Below are 24,619 nucleotides of genomic sequence, written 5' to 3' on the forward strand. Positions count from 1 at the left end.
TTCTTTGCTTCAATGAAAATCAACATAACTTAAACCAGCCTTGGGAGGATGGGCGAGGAGGGCACCCTTGTGCAAGTCCTCAAAGAATTGAGGTGGCTAGCCAATATAACGGTTGCTAGGATTCACTTATCGATCAACTACAATGTGGTAGGAACATGTCACCCTCAAGCATGTCATGTCTGCCTATTGAAGTGTGATACGACAATGAGAGAGCTACCCCGGCCCTCTAAAGGCGCCTTTGGAGGACTCTCTACATTTCTAAAGAAGGCCCACACCCTTCATTGCCTACATTTTTGAAGGCAATGACTATTGGCAAGCTAAATTATTGTTTGTTGGAGGGTGGCTCAACCACCCGCCACACTTGCGATGCGCCGATATAGTCGGCTGCTTGAGGTTTAACACTCAATTTACTTTTATGCTGTGTGCACATTTTCACGTTTAAATAGAGATTCCTTTAAAGGTCTATGGGGAGTGCTCTAAAAGGGCTTCCCCAATTTCGAGGGCCCTTCAGCAAACAGATGGTCCCTCACAAGTTTGAGCGCAGGTCCATACTCTCTATCAACAAACTTGCCTCTAGAAATGAACATGCAACAGCTAGTGAACTAAGCTCAACTTTCCTAGAAGATGCTGTGAAACCTTTTTACAACTTGGCGATATCATGAACTAGGGGGTGCTTCAACCATCCCCCATAAAAAATGTAGGGCTTGGCTTCGAGTTTTGTGTAGCGACACTCTTCAAAAGTAGAACTCTCTATGAGGCCGCAACCTGCAACTTTGGTGATTGAGGGCCCTCCATTTGCACCCTTAGCGAGCCTATGGGGGAGCCCTCTAAGGCATTAAAAGATGTTTTACTCTTTAGCTGAAAGGGCTCGCACATGCACTCGAAAGTGAGCCGCAACTTCCAGAAAAGGAGACGTGGCTCGTAGATTCTAGCTGCTACGTCTTGTGCGTGAGAGTAGGACTCCATGCAATCAGCCGTTGCATCCTCTAAATTTTTGCTCATACGATCATTGTGTGAGAGATACCGAGGTGAAAAATTGAACTCGAAACACATCTACTAGTGTCTTGATGTAGTGAAAATGGAGCTTGGTTTTTTGCAATTTGCCAGATATGAAGCAAACATGTACAATATGATGAGTATATTTAAAGTCACGCGGAAATTTTTGACCATGGGTTGATTACCTCCACACTCATAGCATGCTCCACTCAGGTTGTGGTGGCGGATTCATGGGATGTGGTGGGAAGCTGTGAGTCATTGTGCGTACCCTTTGAGAGCAGTGTCGAATATGCGAGTTCAAATCCAATTAATTATTGGACTCCTCAAAAAAGGGCAGCCTTTTTTACACGTGTCCAGAAATGAGAGAAAAGGAACTCTACTTCGGATTTTGGACAGGAGCCACGGCCACGTGTTAAGGAGACGCATTTTCAGGAATAGCCTACCTATACACACACCGTCTTCAGCATCTTGTATTGGAGAAGGAGCAACTGTGGTTCCCCCCCAGCCATGGCTCTCCCTTCCAACCCTCGCTTCATGATCGTCTCCGACTTGGATCATACCATGGTATATACCACATTTGAATTTACACACATGCACACTCCACGCCACGAGAGAGAGAGAGAGAGAGAGAGAGAGAGAGAGAGAGAGAGAGAGAGATGTTCTGCCCTTTGCTCTGTGCTGAGTTTTTCAGGTAGACCACCATGATGACAACAACACTTCCATACTGAGGTTCAATGCATTGTGGGCTGCAGACTACTGCCATGACTCTCTCCTGGTTTTTTCCACCGGAAGGTCCCCTACTCTTTACAAGCAGCTCAGAAGGGAGAAACCCTTGCTCACTCCCAACATAGCCATTATGTCAGTAGGCACAGAGATCATGTACGGTGATAGCATGACCCCTGATCAGGGCTGGGAGCAGGAGCTCAATCAAGGGTGGAACCGCAACATTGTTGTGCAGGAGGCATCTAAATTTCCTCAACTACGAGTTCAGGTCGATGTCTTTTGTCAATACTTGTTTTAGACTTTTCGTAGATGTTCATTTCGTTTTTTGGTGTTAGCCTATAGAGCCTTGAAGATGAGCATTCCACCTCCCTGCATTAAATTGTGTGGAAAAAAAAGCAGACAACAGATATTTTATTTTTCTTCATCATGCAAAGTTTCTTTCATCTGTAGTCCTCTCATCGCACAAAGTGATAGGGCAGAAATCTAAAATTTTTCAAGATGGGGTGTGGAATAGGTGTATGGCAATTTATTTTTAATGAATTGATCAAAATCAAGTCACATATTATCTGATAGGTAAGCTTATGAAGCGTTCTATTCTTAGGGCAAAAGTATGTTTGACACTAAGCTTGGTAGCATCATATATTTTGTAATGTGACATTATAGGTGACCATTAGGGCTAAATTGGATTTTCAATCTCAGAGAGCTTTTGTAAAAGGGTTGGTTTGTAAGGACGAATTACACTCATGATGGGACTTTTCTCTTTACAAAAAAGCATCAAAGGAACTATGATTTTAGGGTGTCAATAACAGAGCTAAATTTTTTTTAACCCTCCATTACAATGTTGTTGCTGAAACATGGGTGCTCTGTATACATGAGGGGATTAAACCCCCTTGTTTGACCTCCAACCTTGGGGGGGTCTTTAATCAGCTCGCTTGAGAGAGAGGTGATCCACCTGCTTACTTATTAGCCAATGGGCTACGATATGCTCATCTTTGGCACTTCCATTTCATCCTTGTTGGCGACTTATTCCATATTTTGGCTATTATTTTCAGCTTCTATGTTGACTTGATCTCTGCAACCTCCACTATGGTCATCTTCCCTTGGCGTTGTGGACGGTTCATCGTTTCTTGGCTTGGCGCTCATTTTGGTTCTCCAGATTTTGTCAAGACTCCGAGTACTCCGAGTTCCCTTCGCACCTTCTTGGTGTTCCTTTTGACTCTCCAAATTTTGTCAACACCCCGAGTTTCCTTTGCAGCTTCTTGGTGCTCATTTTGGTTTTCGAGATTTTGTCGAGACTCCGAATTTCCTCCGCAGCTTCTTAACATCTGTTGTTGAGGGGGGGTGTTAGAGCTATATGTTCACCTGCCAGACGCTTTCACTTTTGTATGGCTTTCCTCACGTGCATTCAGGCCCTTGGTTGCAGGTTGGCTACCCTTTCACCCTTTTGGTAGAGATTGTAGGCACTTATAGGGTTTGCACCGGACGTTTTACCCATTTTATATATTTTTTAGATTTTTGGATTTTTTGTGTTAAGGTATTTTTAGAGATTTTGCCCGACCCAGGTGGCTCACTTTATCAGTGTAGCCCCGGGGGCTGGTCCACTCACTAGTCATCTTGTATCATTATGCCTTCATAGTTATTGAGTCGCCCTCTCTCTCTCTCTCTCTCTCTCTCTCTCTCTCTCTCTCTCTCTCTCTCTCTCGTGTTCCTGTGTTCATCGGCTGCACATTGATAATCTGTTGCTCTCTTATGCCTATGCTGAGACTTCTGCAAAGCCCCTTAACTTTGGCAAAAGAAGTCTGCAGATTCTCAACAAAGTGATTTGTTTGAAAGATCTTATCCTTGGCGCACAACACAGGTGGAGCCTTTTTGCTAATCTTGACCTATCAGAAGGTGCCTTTCCAGTAGTTGTGTGAGCTATGTTGTTGTAGGCAAACTCCACCAATGAGATACTTGCTCCACTCGAACATGTGACTAGAGATAGAGCACTTCAACAAGTCTTAACACCATGCAATCCATAATACTTGATTGCCAGATGGTTTGTGGATGAAAGGATGAAGAGAACTTGAGTAGTGGAGATAGCCCTTTTCTCAAACATTTGTAATACATTGTCAGAGGTCAAGACATTAATTTTATAACTACATTGCACATGATATCGTAGGATGCCAAAGTCTATTGTGCCAAAAGAGACTCGAGGATAACTAGTTTGTTTTGGAGGGCGGTGTGCAAGAACTTGGATACGACGCGTATGATGACTGCTACAACATTGAGAACTTGGATGATTAAGAAGCTGCCCTAGTGTCTTTGACTTCATACTTTTGGAAAGGCCCTATGTTTGTTTTCGCTGGTACTTTGTTATTGCTATACACTATTTTTTACGTCTTTGTTTATCAATGTCAGCGTCCCCTCTCATTTGTGTCATCCTTTTTGCCATGGTTCGGAAGATGGAACTTCCTTTGAGAAAGCTAGTGAAGACTTTGAAGGCGAAAAGACGTTTTCAATTGTAGATGAATATCTCAATGGATCAGAGATGCCTTGGGTTTTTTTTGCTAGAGCTATGCAGACACAAGGAGAGTCTCTTGATGAGATTAGATAGTGGAAGACATTCAGAGAGGGAAATCAGTGACTTCTTTAGAGCAAAGACTCAACAATTAGATGAGCACGCTTCACAGTAGACTTCAAAGTCCACCTATACCAGAGGTATATTGACTGACAGAGCCATTGAGATTGGGCGAGCTAGATGCCCACGTCTACGAGGGCCACCAGGACATCGACGGAGGCTTTGCAGACTATTCTAGCTGGCATCGGAGATGCCCAGTATGACTATTTACCAGCGTGGACATTGACGATACTTCTTAGCGAGTGTCACGAGACTGTGACAAACACTAACCTTATTTGTCGGTTTCCTTTCCTTGATTTTTATTTAATTTTTGAGACCCTCTTTGTGAAATCACAAATGCCAGGACATTGCATGACCAGTGTGAAAGAAGTGGCTAGGCCAAGTTAAAGTCTCTTAGGCCCCTCGGCAAGACTTCATAAGTTGGAACCAAATATACGCCACTTCTTTGCATCTGCCAAGATCAAACCTGTAGGTACAATCCAATATAATATGCCAAACTGCATACACACTCAGAAGATCACATATGATATACTCCCACTCTTGTAACTTGCTTCTTAAAATCCTCATCCGAACTGTCCTTTATACTTGTGCTGAAGAGAACATACCCACTATTGAACTGTGCAATCAATATTCAATACACAACATGACTCCAATACTCAAAGAAAGAGTAAAGGAGCCGGCTCGGGGAACAAGCTTGTGAAGAACGCTGGGGCTGATTTGTAACATGCCAGAAAGCTGTGCAAAAGAGTGCAAGGGAAGAACCTGCTATACTAGCTAGCCGCGGCCAAATCTGCACTCGAAAAGGGTTGCCCCCAAGGTTGGAGCTCTCCAAAGGGATGTATGGAAGAAGCATCCAAACATTTCTGACTGCGGGGGTAGGAACAAGATGTCCCCACCAACTGTCGACACTACGTGCAAACCTGTCGTTCAAAGGATCTTGACAAATCTGCTGTGGAACATCAAGAAAAGTTTGCCATAGAAGGTTGCAAACCTGTCCCAAAACTGGTGTAGACTAGCTCACAAGGATCTTAAACTGTCTCACAACTGATACTGACAAGCCCACAAGAGGGCAAAGAAATGACCAAATGTGCAGGGTCACACTACCACTGGGGAAGGAGAGAACATGGAGAAAGGAGAAGTCCACACTCCAACAAGGCCTCCTCAAACTGTTGTCATTGTTGGCTAAGGGTCTGGCACCACATGCTCCACCTCTAAACCTCATCCAAAGAAGTGGGATGATCACACAAGAATTGGTGTTGGAGATAGAAGTCTCCCCCTCTGCCTGTCAAAACCAACTCCAACACATGCACTGGAATATGCACTTAAACTCTTGCATACCGGATGAGCAAGAGACTACTGAAGTTGGAATTGGAACTTCTATCCTCAGATGGACAAGAGTAAATCAAAGAACATCCTCTCCTTCTAGAAGGAAAGAGATCCCCCTCTCGTCGTCCATAATTTACAATCTGGTACAAAAGTGCAACCGAATCATCAACATGCTACCCATCGGATAGGTAGCTCTGTCGACAATTCCAAGAGAGCTGTGCATTTGCAAAAGGCATAGCAAATCTGCCAATCCATCTCCTCAAAGAAAACACAGTCATAGAAACCTGCTCTAGAAGTGTTGAAGAAGATGCTATTGCTTTCCAAACATTTCTCTCTGAAGAAGAAGCTGGGAATGAATAGCTCCCCCTTTGGATCCAACAACCGCATGCTTGCTCCTCTTGCGGGAAGGCATGCTGTTAGAGTTCAACTTCCTGTCTGGTGGTAGCTCTGGTATCTCCCAGGTGCAGATTAGGGAGTGAGGGCTGTTTTGTGGTTGTGCCCGGCCGCACTTGAGGTGTCACGTGACACATCCAACCCTATGTGTCCGTGGATAAGCTACAGCATGATCAGGGTTCAATCAGTCCAGTCAGTCTAGATTTAGAAGTGATCTGGCACTTTTGTGAGTCTGTTCGCAGACCGTGCATGCCCAGTCACTTGGTGTAGATGCATATGCTCTAGTTGCACACATCATAATCATAAGCATTCCCATCAGAATCCTTCAGGGGAATTTTCTAGTGCATTTAGCCTATTTTCCCTATTTTTGACATTTTTGACTTATTATTTTTAAGTGACTTTTGTTGGAAAGTAGGTAGGGCAAATTGAGTAAGTTTGTATATAAGCAAACCTAGACTAGCACTAATTGGTAGAAGAGGTAGCAGGAGCTCCATCGCTCAACAGGCAACTTCTCATGCAAGAACCCTTGGTGGTTTCTCCTCCAAGCAAAGACTCCCTTTCCTAGCGTTTTTCATCAACCTCAGCCATTGGCGATTTCATCAGCAAGCACATCGCCAACAAGTACCAGCAGCCTAGCGTTTCCAGATTCCCTTCATCGCTAAGCTTCCTTCAAGCCTAGCGTTTTTCATCCCAGCAACGATCGCCACAGTTTCAGCCTTGGCGATTTTCAGCAGGTTGTTTTCAGCCCCTTTCCATAGCCATTTCAGCCCCACAGTAGCAGTAGATTTTCAGCCATAAAGACCAGCAAAAATCAGCGTTTTCCACAGCGTTTTCAGCAGTTGCAGAATTCAGCCAGCAGCGTTTTTTGGACAGCAGATAAGACCATCAGATTTCAGCCACAACATGGGACTCGTCACCCCCGTCGTCGACATCGACCTAATCTAGACTTGCATCAGTCACATGCATCCCCATTGTACCAGTTTGTGCAATCAATAGTAGACCACTCTCGCCGACGAGAGTGGGGCCTTCGGAGGAGGGTTTTACAACGTCTCTGGTGTCGTATTTCTCTTCTCTCTCTATCTCTCAGTCTCATACACTTGCACGCACAGTGTCCATTCACTTTGTTTGTGATCATTGCACTCTCTCATTAAGAACGAAAGGCTCTCCCTTCCATAAGAACAAAAGGAACCTTGAGCACAGTTCGGAGCACTCATCTTGAGAAAGAACAACATTCATTCCGCTGCACCTTACATTGGTATCAGAGCTTTGGCAGTGTTCAGTATCACTCAAGGAAAGAACCACAAGAATCACAAGAATTTTTTTGCTTGTTGCGGTCGTAGGAACCCAAGTTCGCTTGGGCGTGTCGATTCCTAATTGTGTTTTTGAAGAGTGACAGGAATCCCAAGGAAGAAGGGCTTGTCTAGCCTCCCCTTGTGCCTCTTTTCAGAGCGGACTGTGCACTTAGCGGCCGGCCAATCGACGTGAGGTGGGAAAAAGCAACCTTGGTGTGAGCGCAAGGCCGCCAAGGGGTGCGGTCGCGGAAAAGAGTAGAACTTGGGTGAAGAGAAGATCCTTCTCGAACACTGATTGCAAGCGAAAGAAGAACCTCAAGAACCTCAAGACCCGCAAGAACCTCAAGAACTCAAGAACCCAAGTTCCTCGTGAACTTAAGAACCCAAGACCACAAGAACCCACAAGGACCACGACTTCAGAATGGTCATCACTCGAAGCGGAATGGATACTTCGCTTGGAGGTGATGTGCATGAGAGAGGCGAAGAAGAATTTTCCCCAGCAGGAGGTTTTTCCGACCCTCCCCCTTCCCCATCTACGTCAAGGATTGCACTAACTCCTATGGAGGCCTTGGACCAAATGTTTATGGAAAGGAAGTTAGGACGCGAAGCAAGACACGCAGAAAGAAAAGCAGAAATGGAACGCAGACACGCAGAAAGCAAAGCAAAAAGAGAAGCAGAAAGAAAGGCAGCCAAAGCAAGACAAGAACAGAGGGACCGACACATGCAAGAGTTCTTGCGACTCTTTTCTCAAGTTCAGGGACACATGCAAGAGATCCGGAAAAAGGAGACTCTCTCAGTCTCTTCTTCTCCAAAGCAAGACACACATGATTTGCATGATGATTTGAATGATAACGATGAGCACGATGATTTGGATGACAAGGACAAGCATGATGATTTGCATGGTCAAGATGTGATTTCTCACAAGCATGATGATTTGCATGAAGATGACGTGATTGTTCACAAGGATGATGAGTTAGTTGATGCTTTTTCTAGAGAAGCTAACCTCGTTGCAGATTCGATTAATCACGAAGAATCGATCTTGGCTCTAGAGTCGAGGTCCACAGAACCCCCACAGGAAGATTTGATCAAACACGACGAACCAATCTTGACTCTCGAGCCTAGGTCCAAAGCACCCCTTCAGGAAGAACCGATCTTGGCTCTCAAGCCTAGGTCCAAAGAACCCTCACAAGAAGTATTGTGTGTTCGCATGATGAGTGTTTCATTCGTGATCGTTTCCTGTATTTTAGTCAGCGTCTTTATGTGATCTATTTTCCTAGGCATGACATATTGTACGTTGAGCACGTTTCAGTCATGAATGAGCACGAATGTATGCGGATTATTCATGAGGCTGAAAAGTATGCATTCAAGGAAGTCACATTCCATGTCTCTTCCTTGGCATGACACAGTTGTAGAAAGAGCACATGAAAGTACGAGCACCAAGCATGGGCATTTCCGTTGTGAATTACCACAGTTGATTGCTTTAGCTCAGAAGAGAAAGATTCGATCTTATTGTTTGCGTGTGTGTGGTGAACGGTTTGGCATTCCGTATCTTTGTTCATCTACATTGCATGCACGGTCTTTGAGGAGGACAAGATTTTTTCCAGTCACTTTACATGGAATAGGTATGTTCATGGTTTTGTGTTGGAAATGGGTTCAGGAATTATCAGCCATGGAGATTCTTGAAGAAGAAAGAAACATGACTCTCGACGAAGTTGAAGCATTGGAGGAGCCACAGAAGACTTTGTGTCGCTTTCGGCGCGGCCCAAAGAAGCAAGCGTTGCAGACCTTTATGAAGTTCAAGTACCGCACGACTCACACATCAGAGTGGCCGGCGAAGAGTCCCTTCCAAGATTCCGGATGCTATTGGCGATCTCCCTCGACGCCATACAGTTCGGTACCAGTACCTCACTTTGAAAAGGAGGGGATGTCACGTGACACATCCAACCCTATGTGTCCGTGGACAAGCTACAACATGATCAGGGTTCAGTCAGTCCAGTCAGTCTAGATTTAGAGGTGATTTGGCACTTTTGTGAGTCTGTTCCGAGACCGTGCATGCTCAATCACTTAGTGTAGATGCATATCCTCTAGTTGCACACAACATAATCATAAGCATTCCCATCAAAATCCATCAGAATCCTTCAGGGAAATTTTCCAGTGCATTTAGCCTATTTTCCCTATTTTTGACATTTTTGACATATTATTTTTAAGTGACTTTTGTTGGAAAATAGGTAGGGCAAATTGAGTAAGTTTGTATATAAGCAAACCTAGACTAGCACTAATTGGTAGAAGAGGCAGCAGGAGCTCCATCGCTCAACAGGCAACTTCTCATGCAAGAACCCTTGGTGGTTTCTCCTCCAAGCAAGACTCCCTTTCCTAGCATTTTTCATCAACCAGCCATTGGCGATTTCATCAGCAAGCACATCGCCAACAAGTACCAGCAGCCTAGCGTTTCCAGATTCCCTTCATCGCCAAGCTTCCTTCAAGTCTAGCGTTTTTCATCCCAGCAAGGATCGCCACAGTTTCAGCCTTGGCGATTTTCAGCAGGTTGTTTTCAGCCCCTTTCCATAGCCATTTCAGCCCCACAGTAGCAATAGATTTTCAGCCATAAAGACCAGCAAAAATCAGCGTTTTCCACAGCGTTTTCAGCAGCCGCAGAATTCAGCCAGCAGCGTTTTTTGGACAGCAGATAAGACCATCAGATTTCAGCCACAACATGGGACTCGTCACCCCCGTCGTGGACATCGACCTAATCTAGACTTGCATCAGTCACATGCATCCCCATTGTACCAGTTTGTGCAATCAATAGTAGACCACTCTCGCCGACGAGAGTGGGGCCTTCGGAGGAGGGTTTTACAACGTCTCTGGTGTCGTATTTCTCTTCTCTCTCTATCTCTCAGTCTCATACACTTGCACGCATAGTGTCCATTCACTTTGTTTGTGATCATTGCACTCTCTCATTAAGAACGAAAGGCTCTCCCTTCCATAAGAACAAAAGGAACATTGAGCACAGTTCGGAGCACTCATCTTGAGAAAGAACAACATTCATTCCGCTACACCTTACATGAGGTAGACGTACCTATTGTTGGCGGTGCACATCATTGTATTGCTCACCTAATAGGCTGGCATGAGGCAGGACCCCTGTTCCTTCCCGGGATCAAAGTCTCGAGTCATCTGCACTTAGGCCACTAAATATGTGTTTCAGGTCATAACAATTTGCTCAAACAAGTGAGCAAGGGTGGTCCGACATAGAATTGACATGCCAACTGGATAGACCCGAGGTGCACACAACTGCGAGTGCTATTAACACTGCCAATTGCTCTTGCACACGAGACCACTGACATGGTCTCGACATGGGCTATACTGAACTGCATCTCCTTCCAGCAACAAGGTGGATATGGAGAGAGAGGAATCAACGCTCAAGGTTGCCGTCTTATGGTTGCCCTCTAGAGGGAATAGGAATCTTCTGCTTTCCGAGGTCTTCATTGGAGATGCTCTACCTCTGTAGGAGATCGTCCACCTACAGGCTGCCCTGAGGAGAAAAACGCAAGGAAGGAATGCCTGCTTCCCACTGCGTGATTGTGGTGCTACCCAGGGCTGCATGGGAAAAACGCTAGGGTTGAATGCACCCTTTGCCCACTGCCCCTGCCAGGGTTGCCTCCTAGGGATGCCCTGTACTCCCCAGAGTGTGCACACACTACTCTCCCAGGGTGCCCCTTCCTTGCCTATATACTCCCCACATCCCAGGTCGGCTGAAACCGGCCCGTAGGGACGGTAGACTTTATCTTTTACGCGAACTTTACTTTGATTAACTTTATCTGTACTTTACGACACAAAGTAACGTCAGAGATGACCTGTATCTGGAATTCACCACTTCAAAACAATTCACAACTTGGGTAGCTAGAGCGCTCCTGAGTAGACAAGGACACCCTGGTTGCCCCAAAGATTGGTGCCCCTTTCGGTATTTCTTTATTCTTATTACACTCAAGAAAAATCTATAAACTTCTACAAGCCGTCCCACTTTTATCGGGCTGAAATTCCCCTACTTTAATGCGATTTCGGCAGCATAACCACAATAGAAGTCTCCACGGACAAAATCCAAAGTAAACAGTGACTTTCCATGCATTTTAGAGCACTTTATAAAACTTGACGAGAAATTACAGCACGCTGAATTCTCTGTTTTTGGCCCCCAATTTCCACCAAAACACCTATTCGGTGATTTCTAGCTTCCCCAAAGCTCCAAGGACCTAGAGGCATCAAAACTGGCCAAAACCTTGAACCTGCAAAAAATCACAGCAAGCTGTAATTCTTTGTTTTGTGCTCCAATTCGCTGCTGATCACTTCTGTGCGTAGCCCTCACGCTTCCGCACCTGTAGGGTCACTTGCCCTTTGAATTAGACGAGATTCCTCGTGGGAAATCTCTCTAAATTGTCCTGTACAAGCACCGAAGGCCTTCTCGAGGCTCTCGTGGCAGTACCTTGCAGTTTAGGTGTGAAACCCTAAACCTGTAGAAAAACACAGCAGGTTGTAATTTTCTGTTTCACATCATTTTAAGTGGAAAAAACACGTCTACACATGTCTCAGAAGCTCCCGCACGCAATGGGACAGTTTCCTTGTAAATTGGACGAGTTTTCACGTGAGAAAACTCTCCGTTTTTGCAGTCCTTCCCGATGGAACTATGCGTATTTATAGGGGATTAGAAATTAGCTAATCCAGTTCCTGTACAGAAGGCTCTTAAAGAGCCTTGGCAAACGCGCACAAAACTCCCAGAATTGTACTTGGTCATCTGAGAAGCCCTACTAGTGGGGCATTACCATATGAGCAAAGGGGAGAGAGAGATGCGCGAGAGCAGATCATCGGCTGCATGAGACAAGGGAGAAGGCAAGCTTTTCATTAAAGTTGTGAGCACCTGCACCCACTACTCACACACACATTGTGTAGCACACTTACTCAAAATCAGCCCCTCTTCATTTTTGGATGCCCCCAAATGGGATGTGAGTGTGTGCTAACCTGCAAGTTGCTCTCCTATTGCCATGTGTCCAGTTTGCTCCTCTTGGTTTAATTCCTAGTACCCACCAACTTATAAAGTCATGCCGAGGGGCCTAAATGACTTTAACTGAGCCTAGCCACTTCTTTACTAGTTGGATTCCAGTGTCGATCAGCCCAACCATCTCGTGGCTGCCTGGCCTTGACTCCTGCAGGTGAAACTCTCGGCCAACGACTGTTTCACACTGACCATGCAATGTTCGGGCATTTGTGATTCCAACAAGAGAGTCCCAAAAATTTTAAAAAGATCAAGGGAAAGAAACCATCAAATATATATAGTGGTTGTCACAGTCTTGTAACATCGGCGAGCTGTCCACCAGTCCCCACGACTTGGTAAATGGGAAAATCGGAAAAAAAGGACACCAGAAGCCTTGTGGGCTATATGAAAAAATACCGGCTGGACTGGGAAAAATACTCCCACCCTGCAGGAGCCTAATGGCCATGGATTAGAGCCAAAACCCAAGGCTAAACATGGCTAGACACAACCCGACATGAGAAACCTACCTTACACTGGGCCGGGCACAGCCTCAAAACAACCCTCACTCCCTAGCACTTGTCCTTGGGAGAAATTGGGACCAATTGGATAAACCAAGAGAGATGCCTGAACTCTTAACACTATTGCGATTTGAAAAGGCAAGATTAAAGAAGATGAAGGGCTAGGAAAGGTGGTCTCCAAAGCTTGGAATGCGCTACTATGGGCTTTCAAGTAATTGACAAGATCACGGATGTTGCATATAGGCTGAAATTGCCAGATGATTGGAAGATTCATAATGCGTTTCATGTGAGTCTTCTAAGACCTTTTGTGGGAGATGTGCCGGAGGATATTGTAACAGACTTGGACACTCCAAGTCAAGAATCAACCGCGACAGCACCAAATAACCACTTCAAAACAATTCACAGATCACAATAAATTTGCATTGGCCCGGCGGAGTTCCGTGCCTAGAGATATTGGCCCCAAAGACTGGCGCCCCTTTCGGTATTTGTTTTAATATTAATCAATCATCAAAGTACAAGAGAGCGGTTAGGGTTTCACTCTCAAACTGCGTCCAGATGCTCTGAGAAGTGAGGCCCTCACCACTAATTTAAAGGTTACAAGGGATGCCCAAGAGCAGAGCCCCAAAAGCTTGAAAGCAAAAGTAGATTCTCTCTCTCTCAATGAGAGCCAATAAAAAAGCAAGTTCTCTTTTTCTCTCTCTTTCTCCCAAATCATAGGAAAAAGCAGAGATTTGCGTCGATAATAAATTTTAATAACACCTCCGCGATTTTCGGAAATTAGGGTTTTTGGCGGAAATTAGGGTTTGCAGGAATTTTATGGTTTCTGGCAGAAATTAGGGTTTCTGCTGTCCGTGGCCACGTCATCACTTTGTGACATACCCCCCTCTTGAAAGCATTGTAATCGACCGCGATTACACCTGCAAAACCGACAAAAGCCATAATCCGTCTTAGTAGACATTGACTGTTAGTACCTACGTACTAGGAACACACATCTAGCACATGTACAAAATCGACAGTCACATCACACGACATCACCAGACATCACATGACATTCAACATTCATTCGGATCTTAGACCATGATTTATCGGCAATGTAGCTAGCAATCACATCTAGGTCCAATCGGGACCTCAACGATGTCCGATTGACTAACCCCTATTGCAACCATGTCTATTCGAGATCAATCAAACCAAAATGCTGCAGTCATTTCGTCTATCAGTTCCTACACTCACAAGAAGTCAAGAACAAAATCAGTATCATTATCAGGAATTCCATTTCATAAAGTCATCAAGCAGAATACTGTCAGCTCTCAGTATCCCTGAAGCTCAAAGAGACATCAGTGACTTTAGTATCAAAATCGAGGCATCTGTTGACAAAGGAGCGGAGTAACTCCCCTCTTGTGCATCCCAGTGCACCAGATCTTCGGCCAAGCTGAGTTTCTTGGTTCCGTTTGGAGTAGACTATGCTAAACCAAAACATCGAGGTAAAGTTTCACAATCCGAGGAGTATTTGCTAGGTCCTCCTCCTCACATCAAATGCAGGAAAGTTCTTGAACTAAACCAAGAACCGCCTTCGGACTTTACCTTTCTTCGTATTGTTATGTGCCAAAATCTGTTCAGGAACAAGGATCTCCTTGTTTTCTTCCACTTCGGGTTGCTCATCAGGCTCCCCATCATCAGGCACATCACCCTTAACAGGTTTCAAGAGACTCACATGCAATGCATTGTGAATCCTCCAAGTATCTGGCAGTTTCAATCGGAAGGAGACATCATTTATCTTGTCAGTGATCTGGAAAGGTCCGTAGTATCGCATACTAAGCTTTGGAAAAAGCCTCTCCTTTCCCTTTTTCTTTCATAGGCGTGCCTTCTCAAAAGTAAGAGTACCCAATCATCCTCCTTCAATTTCAAGTCGCGACGATGGCGATCCGCTGCCTTTTTCTGTCGTTCTTGAGACTCCTGCAAAGTCTCGCGAACCTTGGCAAAAGCCGTATCCAAATCTTGCAAATATTCATCCGCTTCAAATATCTAATCTTTCGTGCTCAGGAAGGATGGAACCTTCGTAGCACTTTCAACAATCTCACATGGCGTCTTCCTCGTCGAAGAGTGTATCGTGTTATTGTAGGCAAATTCCACCAAAGGTAAGTTCTTTTTCCATTGAGTCTTCTGATCCGAGATACAAGACTTCAATAAATCTAAAATCACTGAATTGGCAATCTCAAATTGCCCGTCAGTCTGCAAGTGGAACGATGACGAGAAGTGCAACTGCGTGCCAATGTTCTCCCAAATTGCCTTCCAAAACAAACTCATAAATCTGGGGTCTCTGTCGGAGACAATCGTCTCAGACGTGCCATGTAATCGGAAAATCATCGTGATCATTATGTGTTCTCGGGAGATCAAAAAAATGAAATCCATTTCAATATTTTCCCAGGGGCGGGTGGGTATGGGTAAAGGCTGTAACAATCCCTGTGCCTTATGCCTGTCAAACTTGACCTTCTGGCATACCAAGGAACTGCGCACAAAGTCTTCCTCATCCTTCTTGGGTCTCCGCCAAAGGAAATATCTCTCTACCCCTTTCATGGTGGTAGCAATGCCGCGGTGACCCGTAAAAGGTGGACAGTGGCATTCAGTCATAACCTTTTCCCTCAACGGCTGTGTAACGCACAACATAGTCTTTTTCATCAAGTAGCCTTCCTGAAGGGAGTATCCAGCTACTGTCTCCCCATCCCGTATCCGTGTGAAAATATCTGCAAAATCTGTATCTGTGGCATACTGATCGACCATATCCTCGAAGCTCCTATGATGTATCGTGGAAATAGCCAGAACCAACGGCTTCCGAGACAAAGCATCTGCCACCACATTCTTCTGTCCCTGCACATGGACAATCTAGAAGTGGAACTGTGACAAGATGTTCGCCCACCGCATCTGCTTTTCCGAAAGCTGCTTCTGTGACAAGAAGTAGCGCAGACTCTGATGGTCTATAAAGACAGTAAAATTCGCTCCGAGTAGGTAATGCCACCACTGAGTAAGAGCATGGATAACCGCCAAAAGCTCTTTCTCATAGATCTGTGCTGTCATCTCCGGCCTAGATAACAAACGGCTCTCGTAAGGTATGACATGGCCTTCTTGCATCAAGACCGCACCCAGACTACGACCACAAGCATCACAAAATACTTCAAATGACTTTTGCAAGTCCGGCAAAGTCAAATCTGGTCCTGTAGTCAATTTCTCTTTCAATGTCTGAAAGGCAGTCACCTCTGTGGGTCCCCACGAGAAAGGTACTCCTTTCTGTGTCAAGATATGCAAAGGGGAAGCAACCTCTTCAAACTTTCGTATGAACCGCATGTAGTACGAACACAGTCCCAAGAAGCTTCTAACTTCATGGACATTCCTTAAATCGGGCCAATCACGGATAGTCTCTATCTTGGCTGGGTCCATTTGCACTCCTGCTGTGCTGACACAATGTGTCCCAAAAAGTGTATCTTTGGTAGGAAAAATTCACTTTTCTTTGCATTAATCACTAATGTGTGATATCGTAATGCCTGAAAGACTTGAAGCAGATGATCTCTGTGTTTTGCCTCATTCTTGGAGAAAATAATGATGTCGTCAAAGAAAGTGCCAACAAATAGCCTGTACTCTCGAAAAATCCTGTCCATCATCCTGTTAAATGTCGCAGGAGCATTGGTTAAGCCAAAAGGCATCACCGGAAACTCAAATAACCCAAAAGTCGTCCGAAAAGCTGTCTTGTAGACGTCTCCCTGCGCTATCCTGATCTGATGATATCCACTCTTCAAGTCAATCCTGCTAAAGCACGAGGATCCTGTAACCTGTTGAGTATATCATCGATCCTAGGAATCGGAAATCTGTTCTTGATGGTGATTTTGTTGAGAGCTCTATAATCGATGCACATTCTCCAAGATCGGTCTTTCTTCAAAACCAACAACAGTGGAGAGCAGTACGGTGAAGTAACAGGCTGGACAAGACCCTTTTCCAAGAGGTCTTTCACTGGGTTCATAATCTTTTCATTCTGTACTCGGCTCACACAGTAAGGTGGCCGGTTCGGTTGCATGCTTCCAGGTATCAAATCAATGGTTTGATCTTCAGGTCCTCTGAAAAGCAATCGGCATGAGTGTGGAGAAAAATCTTGGCGTTCTTTTGATCAGGTCAAAACATATTCAACCTTTATCCATCGTTCAGTTCTCTCCCAAAAGAATGAGTAAGAAACTGAAGTTCATCAAGTACAATCTCTAAGCCCTTCATTTATCAAAGTCGCTTTCTCGGCCCGGTAGTCAACCACGGCATAGTTCTTGTGGTACCAAGGGATCGTGAGTAGAACGTCACTCGCGTGCCCTGAACACCCCTGTCATTGCAAACAAAGTTTGCCAATGCTCGGTGTAATGGCAACATCCCATCCGGGTGCCAGTCGAACTACCTCCGCCTGTGGCGTCATTCTGTCGGGCGTAATTCCAAATCGAGCCGCCAATTCCAAGTGAAAAGAAGTTGGCCTTGGCTCCTTCAAAAGAGCTTCCTGATCCTTCACTTTGCCCCAAAAGCGACAAAGTTTGTACTTTCATTCATTAGATTTGGTGCAGGTCCCACGCCATGTGGTACCAGTTCTGCTTTTCTATCTGCCTTTTCTGCCACATTCCTCAGTTGCTCTCGAACTCTCAGGCCTGTCGTCGTCTTTTGTTCTTTCTGTGCCTTAGTAGGGCACTTCGCGGAGATATGTCACTGTTCCCCGCATCCAAAGCACTTCCTCTCTTTGATGAAGCAAGCTCTCTCCTCAGGAGTAAGCTTGGGTCGTGCATCATTTTTCTATGGGTTGCTCTTTTTCTTTCTACTTTCATTCCCAGAAGTCTGTTCAGCTCGTTGTGTCATGGCCTCATCTGTGGGGTAGGTCAGACTGCCAGAGTGAATGGCAAAGCCCCGCTTCGCATGACTCATCAACTCCTGAATAGAAGATGACTTCTGTTCCAAGCAGTGATCTCGGATCTCTGTAGGTAGACCCAAGGTAAACTGCTCAATCTGTTCTCTGAACGAGATCTTCTTGAATGAAGAGGCGGGTAGAAAAGAGCTCCAGAATCTTTCACAGTAAGTATTTACTGTATCGCTCTTGGTCATCCGAAGATGGTTCCAAGCAGCTCGTACATCTCGTTCATATTCTTCTAGAATCTTTCATAGTAAGTATTTACTGTATCGCTCTTGGTCATCCGAAGATGGTTCCAAGCAGCTCGTACATCTCGTTCATATTCTTGTGTCAACTAAGAAGAAATAAAAAGCTTCTTAAATTTCAGCCATTTAACTGGCGCACTCTTGTTAAAAGAAGCGTGGACCACCAAGTACGAGCATTCCCCTTAAGGTAAGAGGTAGCTCTCCGAATCTTGGAGTGCTCTGAATAGCGTCCTCCCGCGAAAGCGATGTCAAACTGCTGTATAAAAGACAAAGCCTTCGAAGCATCTGAGTATCCTGAAAAAGTATCAAACTTGATTGAGTGGCCACCTTCCTTAAACGCTCGGACTTTCTTGCTTTTATCTTCGAGAAAGTCATACTGGTTAGCTTTGTAAAAATTCTTCTTGTTCGCATAAAACTTTCCGTCATCGGAATCTGAGCTGTCAAAGTGATTTAGTTAGTTTGTTTGTTTGTTTTTGTTTTTCTTTTCTTTTCGTGTGTCCCTTGCTTTTATAGTTTTATGAGTGCTTTATTCCCTCTTATAATTCGTGAGTTCAGACTATTCTGAACTTATGAAGGTATATGTCTGTAGACGAGTCCTCAATAGAACCGTCAGTCTCTGGGCGAGATGTAGCCTTTTTTGCCTTTTTCTTGCTTCGCTTTTTACCTTTTCTGTCTTCTTCGCTCGAATTCAAGGAGCTAGAAGAACTATCAGAAGAAGAAGAAGAAGAAGAAGAACTGGGTACTCCTTCAAATGGAACACACTTCGTCTGTTTCTTTGCCTTGTCAAAAGTCGACCGACGACCCAAATATCCCAGGAAGTTAGTGCCTTTCTTCTGCTTTTTGCCTTTCTTTTGCGCGTCAAAAAGCTGAGCAATCCGTGCATCAACCACGTTCTCCAGTTCCTTCTCCGTATATTTCTTGGAGGCAGAAGGTTTCTTGAGAGCGGGTTTCGGGAGTGGTGTTGTGGTTCTCTGCCACTCCATCTGTACCTCTTCCAAAGAGGTCTGGGTCACATATTTTGCCATCTTCGGATCCTTGGCAAAATTGAGCATCATCTTTGTTGCATCGCCAATCAATCGACGACGCTCTATCTCTCTTTGCTCCGCCTGAGTAGGCCGAGGCGGGCCATACTCTCTGTCTGAATCTTCGTTGTGATCCAAGCCCGCATCTCCAGATGCAGAGGGAGTCGACTGATCATTGCCTGAAGCCATAGGTGCCGCGGAAAAAAAAATTGGGGATCGGATTTCCCATAGAAGAGAAATCGGCTGTGCTCTGATACCACTGTAACAGACTTGGACACTCCAAGTCAAGAATCAACCGCGACAGCACCAAATAACCACTTCAAAACAATTCACAGATCACAATAGATTTGCACTGGCACGACCGAGTTCCGTGCCTAGAGATATTGGCCCCAAAGACTGGCGCCCTTTTCGGTATTTCTTTTAATATTAATCAATCATCAAAGTACAAGAGAGCGGTTAGGGTTTCACTCTCAAACTCTACGTCCAGATGCTCTGAGAAGTGAGGCCCTCACCACTAATTTAAAGGTTACAAGGGATGCCCAAAAGCAGAGCCCCAAAAGCTTGAAAGCAAAAGCAGATTCTCTCTCTCAATGAGAGCTAATAGAAAAGCAAGTTCTCTTTTTCTCTCTCTTTCTCCCAAATCATAGGAAAAAGCAGAGATTTGCGTCGCTAAAAATTTTCCCAAATTTTTTTTTTTATATAATAAATTTTAATAACACCTCCGTGATTTCCGGAAATTAGGGTTTTTGGCGGAAATTAGGGTTTGCAGGAATTTTAGGGTTTCTGGCAGAAATTAGGGTTTCTGCTGTCCGTGGCCACGTCATCACTTTGTGACAGATATGCGAGTCGAATCAACATGAAGTTGAGGAACTTGATGGGATCTTGTTACCTGAGCAGATTTTGGCACATATAGATAGAAAAGTTAAGGAAAAAGTTGCAAGACGTTATTTGGTGAAGTTCAAGAAGTATCCACCTATGGATGCAAAGTGGATGGAAGAGAGTGAACTTGTAGAGTCACCAAATGTATTGCAACTTTACCTTGAAGCCTTTGGTTTACAATCCTCATATTCCCACTCAGATCACTTCAGTAGAGCAAGGGTTTTGACACATGCTCAAAAGGGGGGTGATGCTGGAGCTAGCACTTCCATGTACACACAGGTTCTGTGCAATAGAAGTGTACATGGCCTGACCAATGTTAAAGGTACAATGCTCACTTCTATGATAGACAGAAATGACCAAAGTGTGAAGATTCCATTAAGTCCTCTGTACACATGTTTGATAGTCTTTCTTGCGGATACATGCGATGATAGAAGGGTGCTAATCACACTAGATCATCCGTCGCATGTATTGCATGCATGCAATTGAGGACGTTTGCGATTTCAAGAGGGGGGTATGTCATGAGATTGCGGGGGGATATGTCACGAGATTGTGACAAACACGAAGCTGGTTTCCTTCCCTAGATTTTTATTTACTTGTTGGAACCCTCTTTTTGAAATCAGAAATGCCCGGACAATGCATGGCCAGTGTGAATCCCAATGGCCTAGACCTTCACCAGTAGGAGTCAAGGCTAGGAAGCCACAAGATGGTTGGCGGATCGGCACTGAAATCTGATTAGTAGAGGAGGGGCCAGGATGAGTTAAAGTCTCTTAGGCCCCTCAACAAGACGTCATATCATTATATTGACGACAGTTATAGCTGCTCATTGTCCAGCTATCATCATGAGGACGTGTGAATAGTTGACTCTGTTCTTTTGTCTGGTGTACGCTTCGCCGATATTAATGGAGTCTGATATTTTGAGTCTGTAATACTGGCAAATTAAAGATTGGGAGGAGGGATTTTTTTAAAGCTGTACCCACAGCTTTTGCTGCAGGATAAATTGACAACTCTTTTTGGGTTTATTTGGTCACAGGTGGAATCAGAGCAAAGGCCACATAAAGTCAGCTTTTATGTAGAGAAAGAGCATGCAGATGAAGTGAAACGAGGGCTTGCTTGCAAATTTGAGGAGCATGGGGTAAGCTGCTACCATTTGTCTTCGTTTCTGTGGCCTCTGTTTTATTTTGAATTTTCTGGAATGGAAAACTGTTTGTTACAGCTGAAAGTGAAGCTCATTTACAGTGGAGGAGTTGATTTGGACATCCTTCCTGAAGGTGCGGGAAAAGGCCAGGCATTAGCTTACCTTCTGCGTAAATTTAAAGCAGAGGGGAGGTCCCCATATGCCACGCTAGTTTGTGGAGACTCTGGTAATGATGCAGAGCTTTTCAGCGTCCCTGATGTATATGGAGTTATGGTAAGCTGGCTTCTTAATCCAAAATTTTCATCCTTTAAGGTAGCTGCATACAAGTAGTGTTTGGGAAAAGTGTCTCTGCTTACAATCCTGCCGCTTTGAAACATAAAAATGCTGGCTGAGAGCAAGAGGAAACAGCAAGATCCTGCCAAGATTTTGGGGAAACTAGTATAGAAATAGTAAAAAATAGCGCAAATAGAAAAATTCCTTTTAAAAAATTCATAAATAGGAATTGCATATGATGGAAAAAATGAAATTTCCAAACACTGCGTACGAGTATGTCATCCTTAGCATGAAGTTTGAAGGGTTTTGGAATTGCATTGGGGTGGGGATATTTCAAGAGGGATAGCGAAGGTTTTGCCAGATGTTGGTATAAGAATTCTGTTGGGAGCCTAATTCATGAGTTGTGCAATGGTGCAGGTTGGAAATGCCCAAGAGGAATTGCTAAAGTGGTATGCAGAAAATGCCCAAGGTAACCCCCGTATCTTCCGTGCAACTGAGAGGTGTGCTGCAGGAATCCTCCAAGCTATGCATCACTTTGACCTGCAACCCAATTCCTCTCCTAGAGATAAAGTTCATCTTCTGGATAATAGTGGCCACAAAGATGAGTTTGTGCAGGTGGCACATTTCATCGTAGAGTTTCATCTTCTCTGCGAGAAGTGGGAGCGGGGTGACGTGGAAACAAGCGTAGAGATTCCAAAGCCTATTCTAGATTCTCTGGTGACTCGACTTTTTATTTCTTTTTAATTGCCTAACCAAAGCTTTCTGAAGCAATTTTTTCATAAGGAGCCTATTCAGTCATGGTTAATGACTTTTTCTTTCTTGGACAGCTCCACACAAACCCTTTGGTACTGCCTACTGGGGAGGAAATGACTGCCAGTGAAGCAATCAAGGCTTTGCGAAGGAATCATGCTCTACACAGAGCAGGACTTTATCAGACCTGGGTGGACCGGGTTCGAATTAGGCATATGGGCAATGGGAGTTGGTTGGTTAGATTCGACAATTGGAAACGAGCAGGTTAGAGAATACAATTTGAAGCTCTAATTTTTGCATAGTAGTCATTGTTGGATTGTCTTTATGTCGCAAAATGATGCATGCATGAATGTGGATCATATACAAGTGCAAGTTTTCTGCCTAGCTTTATAAATATAAAAATAATTATAAACAAATAAGTATACATGTAGACACATATAAATATATAATTAAATGTATGTATGTACAAAAAAAGTCTGTTGCTTGCACAAACAAACTAGCACCAAAGGGGACTTGAACACCCTAACCACCTAGTTTGAAGCGAGGGACTAAATCCAATTGAGCTATCGGTGCGGTGCCTAGAAATGTTGCACTACCTCCATTTGTTCTCTGTAGCAGTCAATTTCAGTCAGTCACTAGCATCGTCGTCAATAACGAGAGTACTTCCACTCTCATCATCGTCGGGCCTAGATCGACTTCTATATAACTATACATAAAAATATGTCAATATATATATATATATATATATATATATATATATATATATATATATATATATATCATCACTTGCATCTGAAGGATTCATGCTTAGCTTGTTTCACGCTATTGCAGCTTCGAAACTGACCTGCCGCATGACGACCGCAATTATCGAAACAGAGGTATAGGTGGTTTTCTTTAAAGCTGGACGATTCCATACGTTTATAACTGGAGCACTCACATGCAACCTTGTTCCTTCTGTGTGTTACCCAGGCAAGTTCAAGTACATTGCAATGGACTCACATCCATGAGACATGGCTTAAAGGAAATGAGGACTCAGAAGCGTAATCAGGCTTACAGTTCCCCCTCAAGATGTGAAGGGGGTTCATTTGTTTGTCACCGTACCGGTGTAAGCTAATGATGTCTTGCAAATTATGGAAATTAATTGATAATTCATTTAGTCTACTGGGCATATAGTTGTAATTGCAAGTTTAATTTATTCCACACGATTAATTCTCAAAAGTTACCGACTGACACTTATCAGAAATGACTTTCTGCAATACACTTATTTTCATCCAAAGTGGCCATCTGCATGCTCACATCTCTAGCCTATATAAGAAGGCTTTACACACACCACCCCCTCTTTATATTAGCTGAGAGCATAGAAAAATAAATGTAAGGGTAGGTTTTATGCACGGCTAATGCTGCCATGGCTTCCTATAGCCATGGGAGGAGGATATGAAGGAGCTAGTGGTTATTCTCTAATCATAGAGGACGGCAAAATGAGCATTAAGGACTCTTCCATCATCTGTCTATCCACCTTGGTGGCCTCACCATAGACTCACTAACAATATTTTTGAGGTGTGGTCTTATTGTTTGGTAGAGCTCTCCCACCGCTACGACCGTCCCAACAAATGCGGCTATAAGCTATGTGATTATATTACCCCCCCCCCCAACCAGCAAACATCCTTTGACTATCCTTCAGCCAAAAAAAAAGAAGTCTGAATGGTGATGGTATCCATTTGTTTGACTTTCATTAGTCCCCGTTCTGCTGTTTCTTTTTTGAAAGGTAGGACTACCCGAGCATTGAAGAGACAAACAGCATCTATGTTTGCTTTTATTTTTCGTGTGTCATTTTGACACAAATGAAATCTCCAAAGTAGATCCTCACTATCATTAAAAACTTTTTTCAAAATTTTGGCCTACCAAAAGCCTTGGTAAAGTGTTGGAACTCTTGGAACTCTTGTTGGCCTACAAAAGGCCTTAGATTTTACCTCCTCATCGCTCCAACTGATAGTTAGCCAAAGAACATCGTTTCAAGGAAAGATTTGAGTACTTCAAAATATCGACTATTTGCATTAGGAGAGACTTTGGTCCTCTACGGAGAGTATTAGCAGTATTTCTTTACTTCTGTAAAAGGCGAAGACACCCGTCTGCATTTCGCAACATCAAAATGAAAAGAAAATCATGTGAGGCACTAAACTGAAGAACCCATTTAGGAACTAAGAAGCTTGAAGATTTCAAGGCTTCACATGCAAGGTAGGTCCACAAGTAGAAAAAATGATGAAGCATTCAAACGTATGCCAAACTTACTAAAGCTTGTTTTAGAAAGCCAGAGTGTAAATATCAACAGTGCCACGTCTTGTATATTAGTGTAGTGGACATCCAAACATTTACAAATCACCAACTTTTGGAAATTCTAAAATAGAACAATTGAGAAAACAATTAACATGGATAGTACCCGTCCCTTACACTAGACATTCAAACATGTCCATGGTATATCTATACTAAGGATAATGGGGAAGGGAAT

At 44.0% G+C, this 24,619-nt stretch overlaps 1 protein-coding gene across 1 annotated transcript; it reads left to right on the forward strand.

Annotated features, from left to right (window-relative positions):
- Positions 1-1,405: 1,405 nt before the first annotated feature.
- LOC147420468 (sucrose-phosphatase 2-like) lies at positions 1,406-23,274 on the forward strand. Its single transcript, XM_086505144.1, has 8 exons — positions 1,406-1,560; positions 1,688-1,987; positions 20,986-21,087; positions 21,169-21,363; positions 21,781-22,080; positions 22,191-22,377; positions 22,945-22,991; positions 23,083-23,274. Exons 1-8 carry the CDS (start codon positions 1,504-1,506, stop codon positions 23,155-23,157), a joined length of 1,263 nt encoding a protein of 420 aa, XP_086361270.1. The 5' UTR covers positions 1,406-1,503; the 3' UTR covers positions 23,158-23,274.
- The last annotated feature ends 1,345 nt before the right edge of the window (positions 23,275-24,619 follow it).

This window comes from Adiantum capillus-veneris, chromosome 28 (genome assembly GCF_014529385.1).
Source record: "Adiantum capillus-veneris isolate H3 chromosome 28, ASM1452938v2, whole genome shotgun sequence".
Taxonomy (NCBI): Eukaryota; Viridiplantae; Streptophyta; class Polypodiopsida; order Polypodiales; family Pteridaceae; genus Adiantum; species Adiantum capillus-veneris.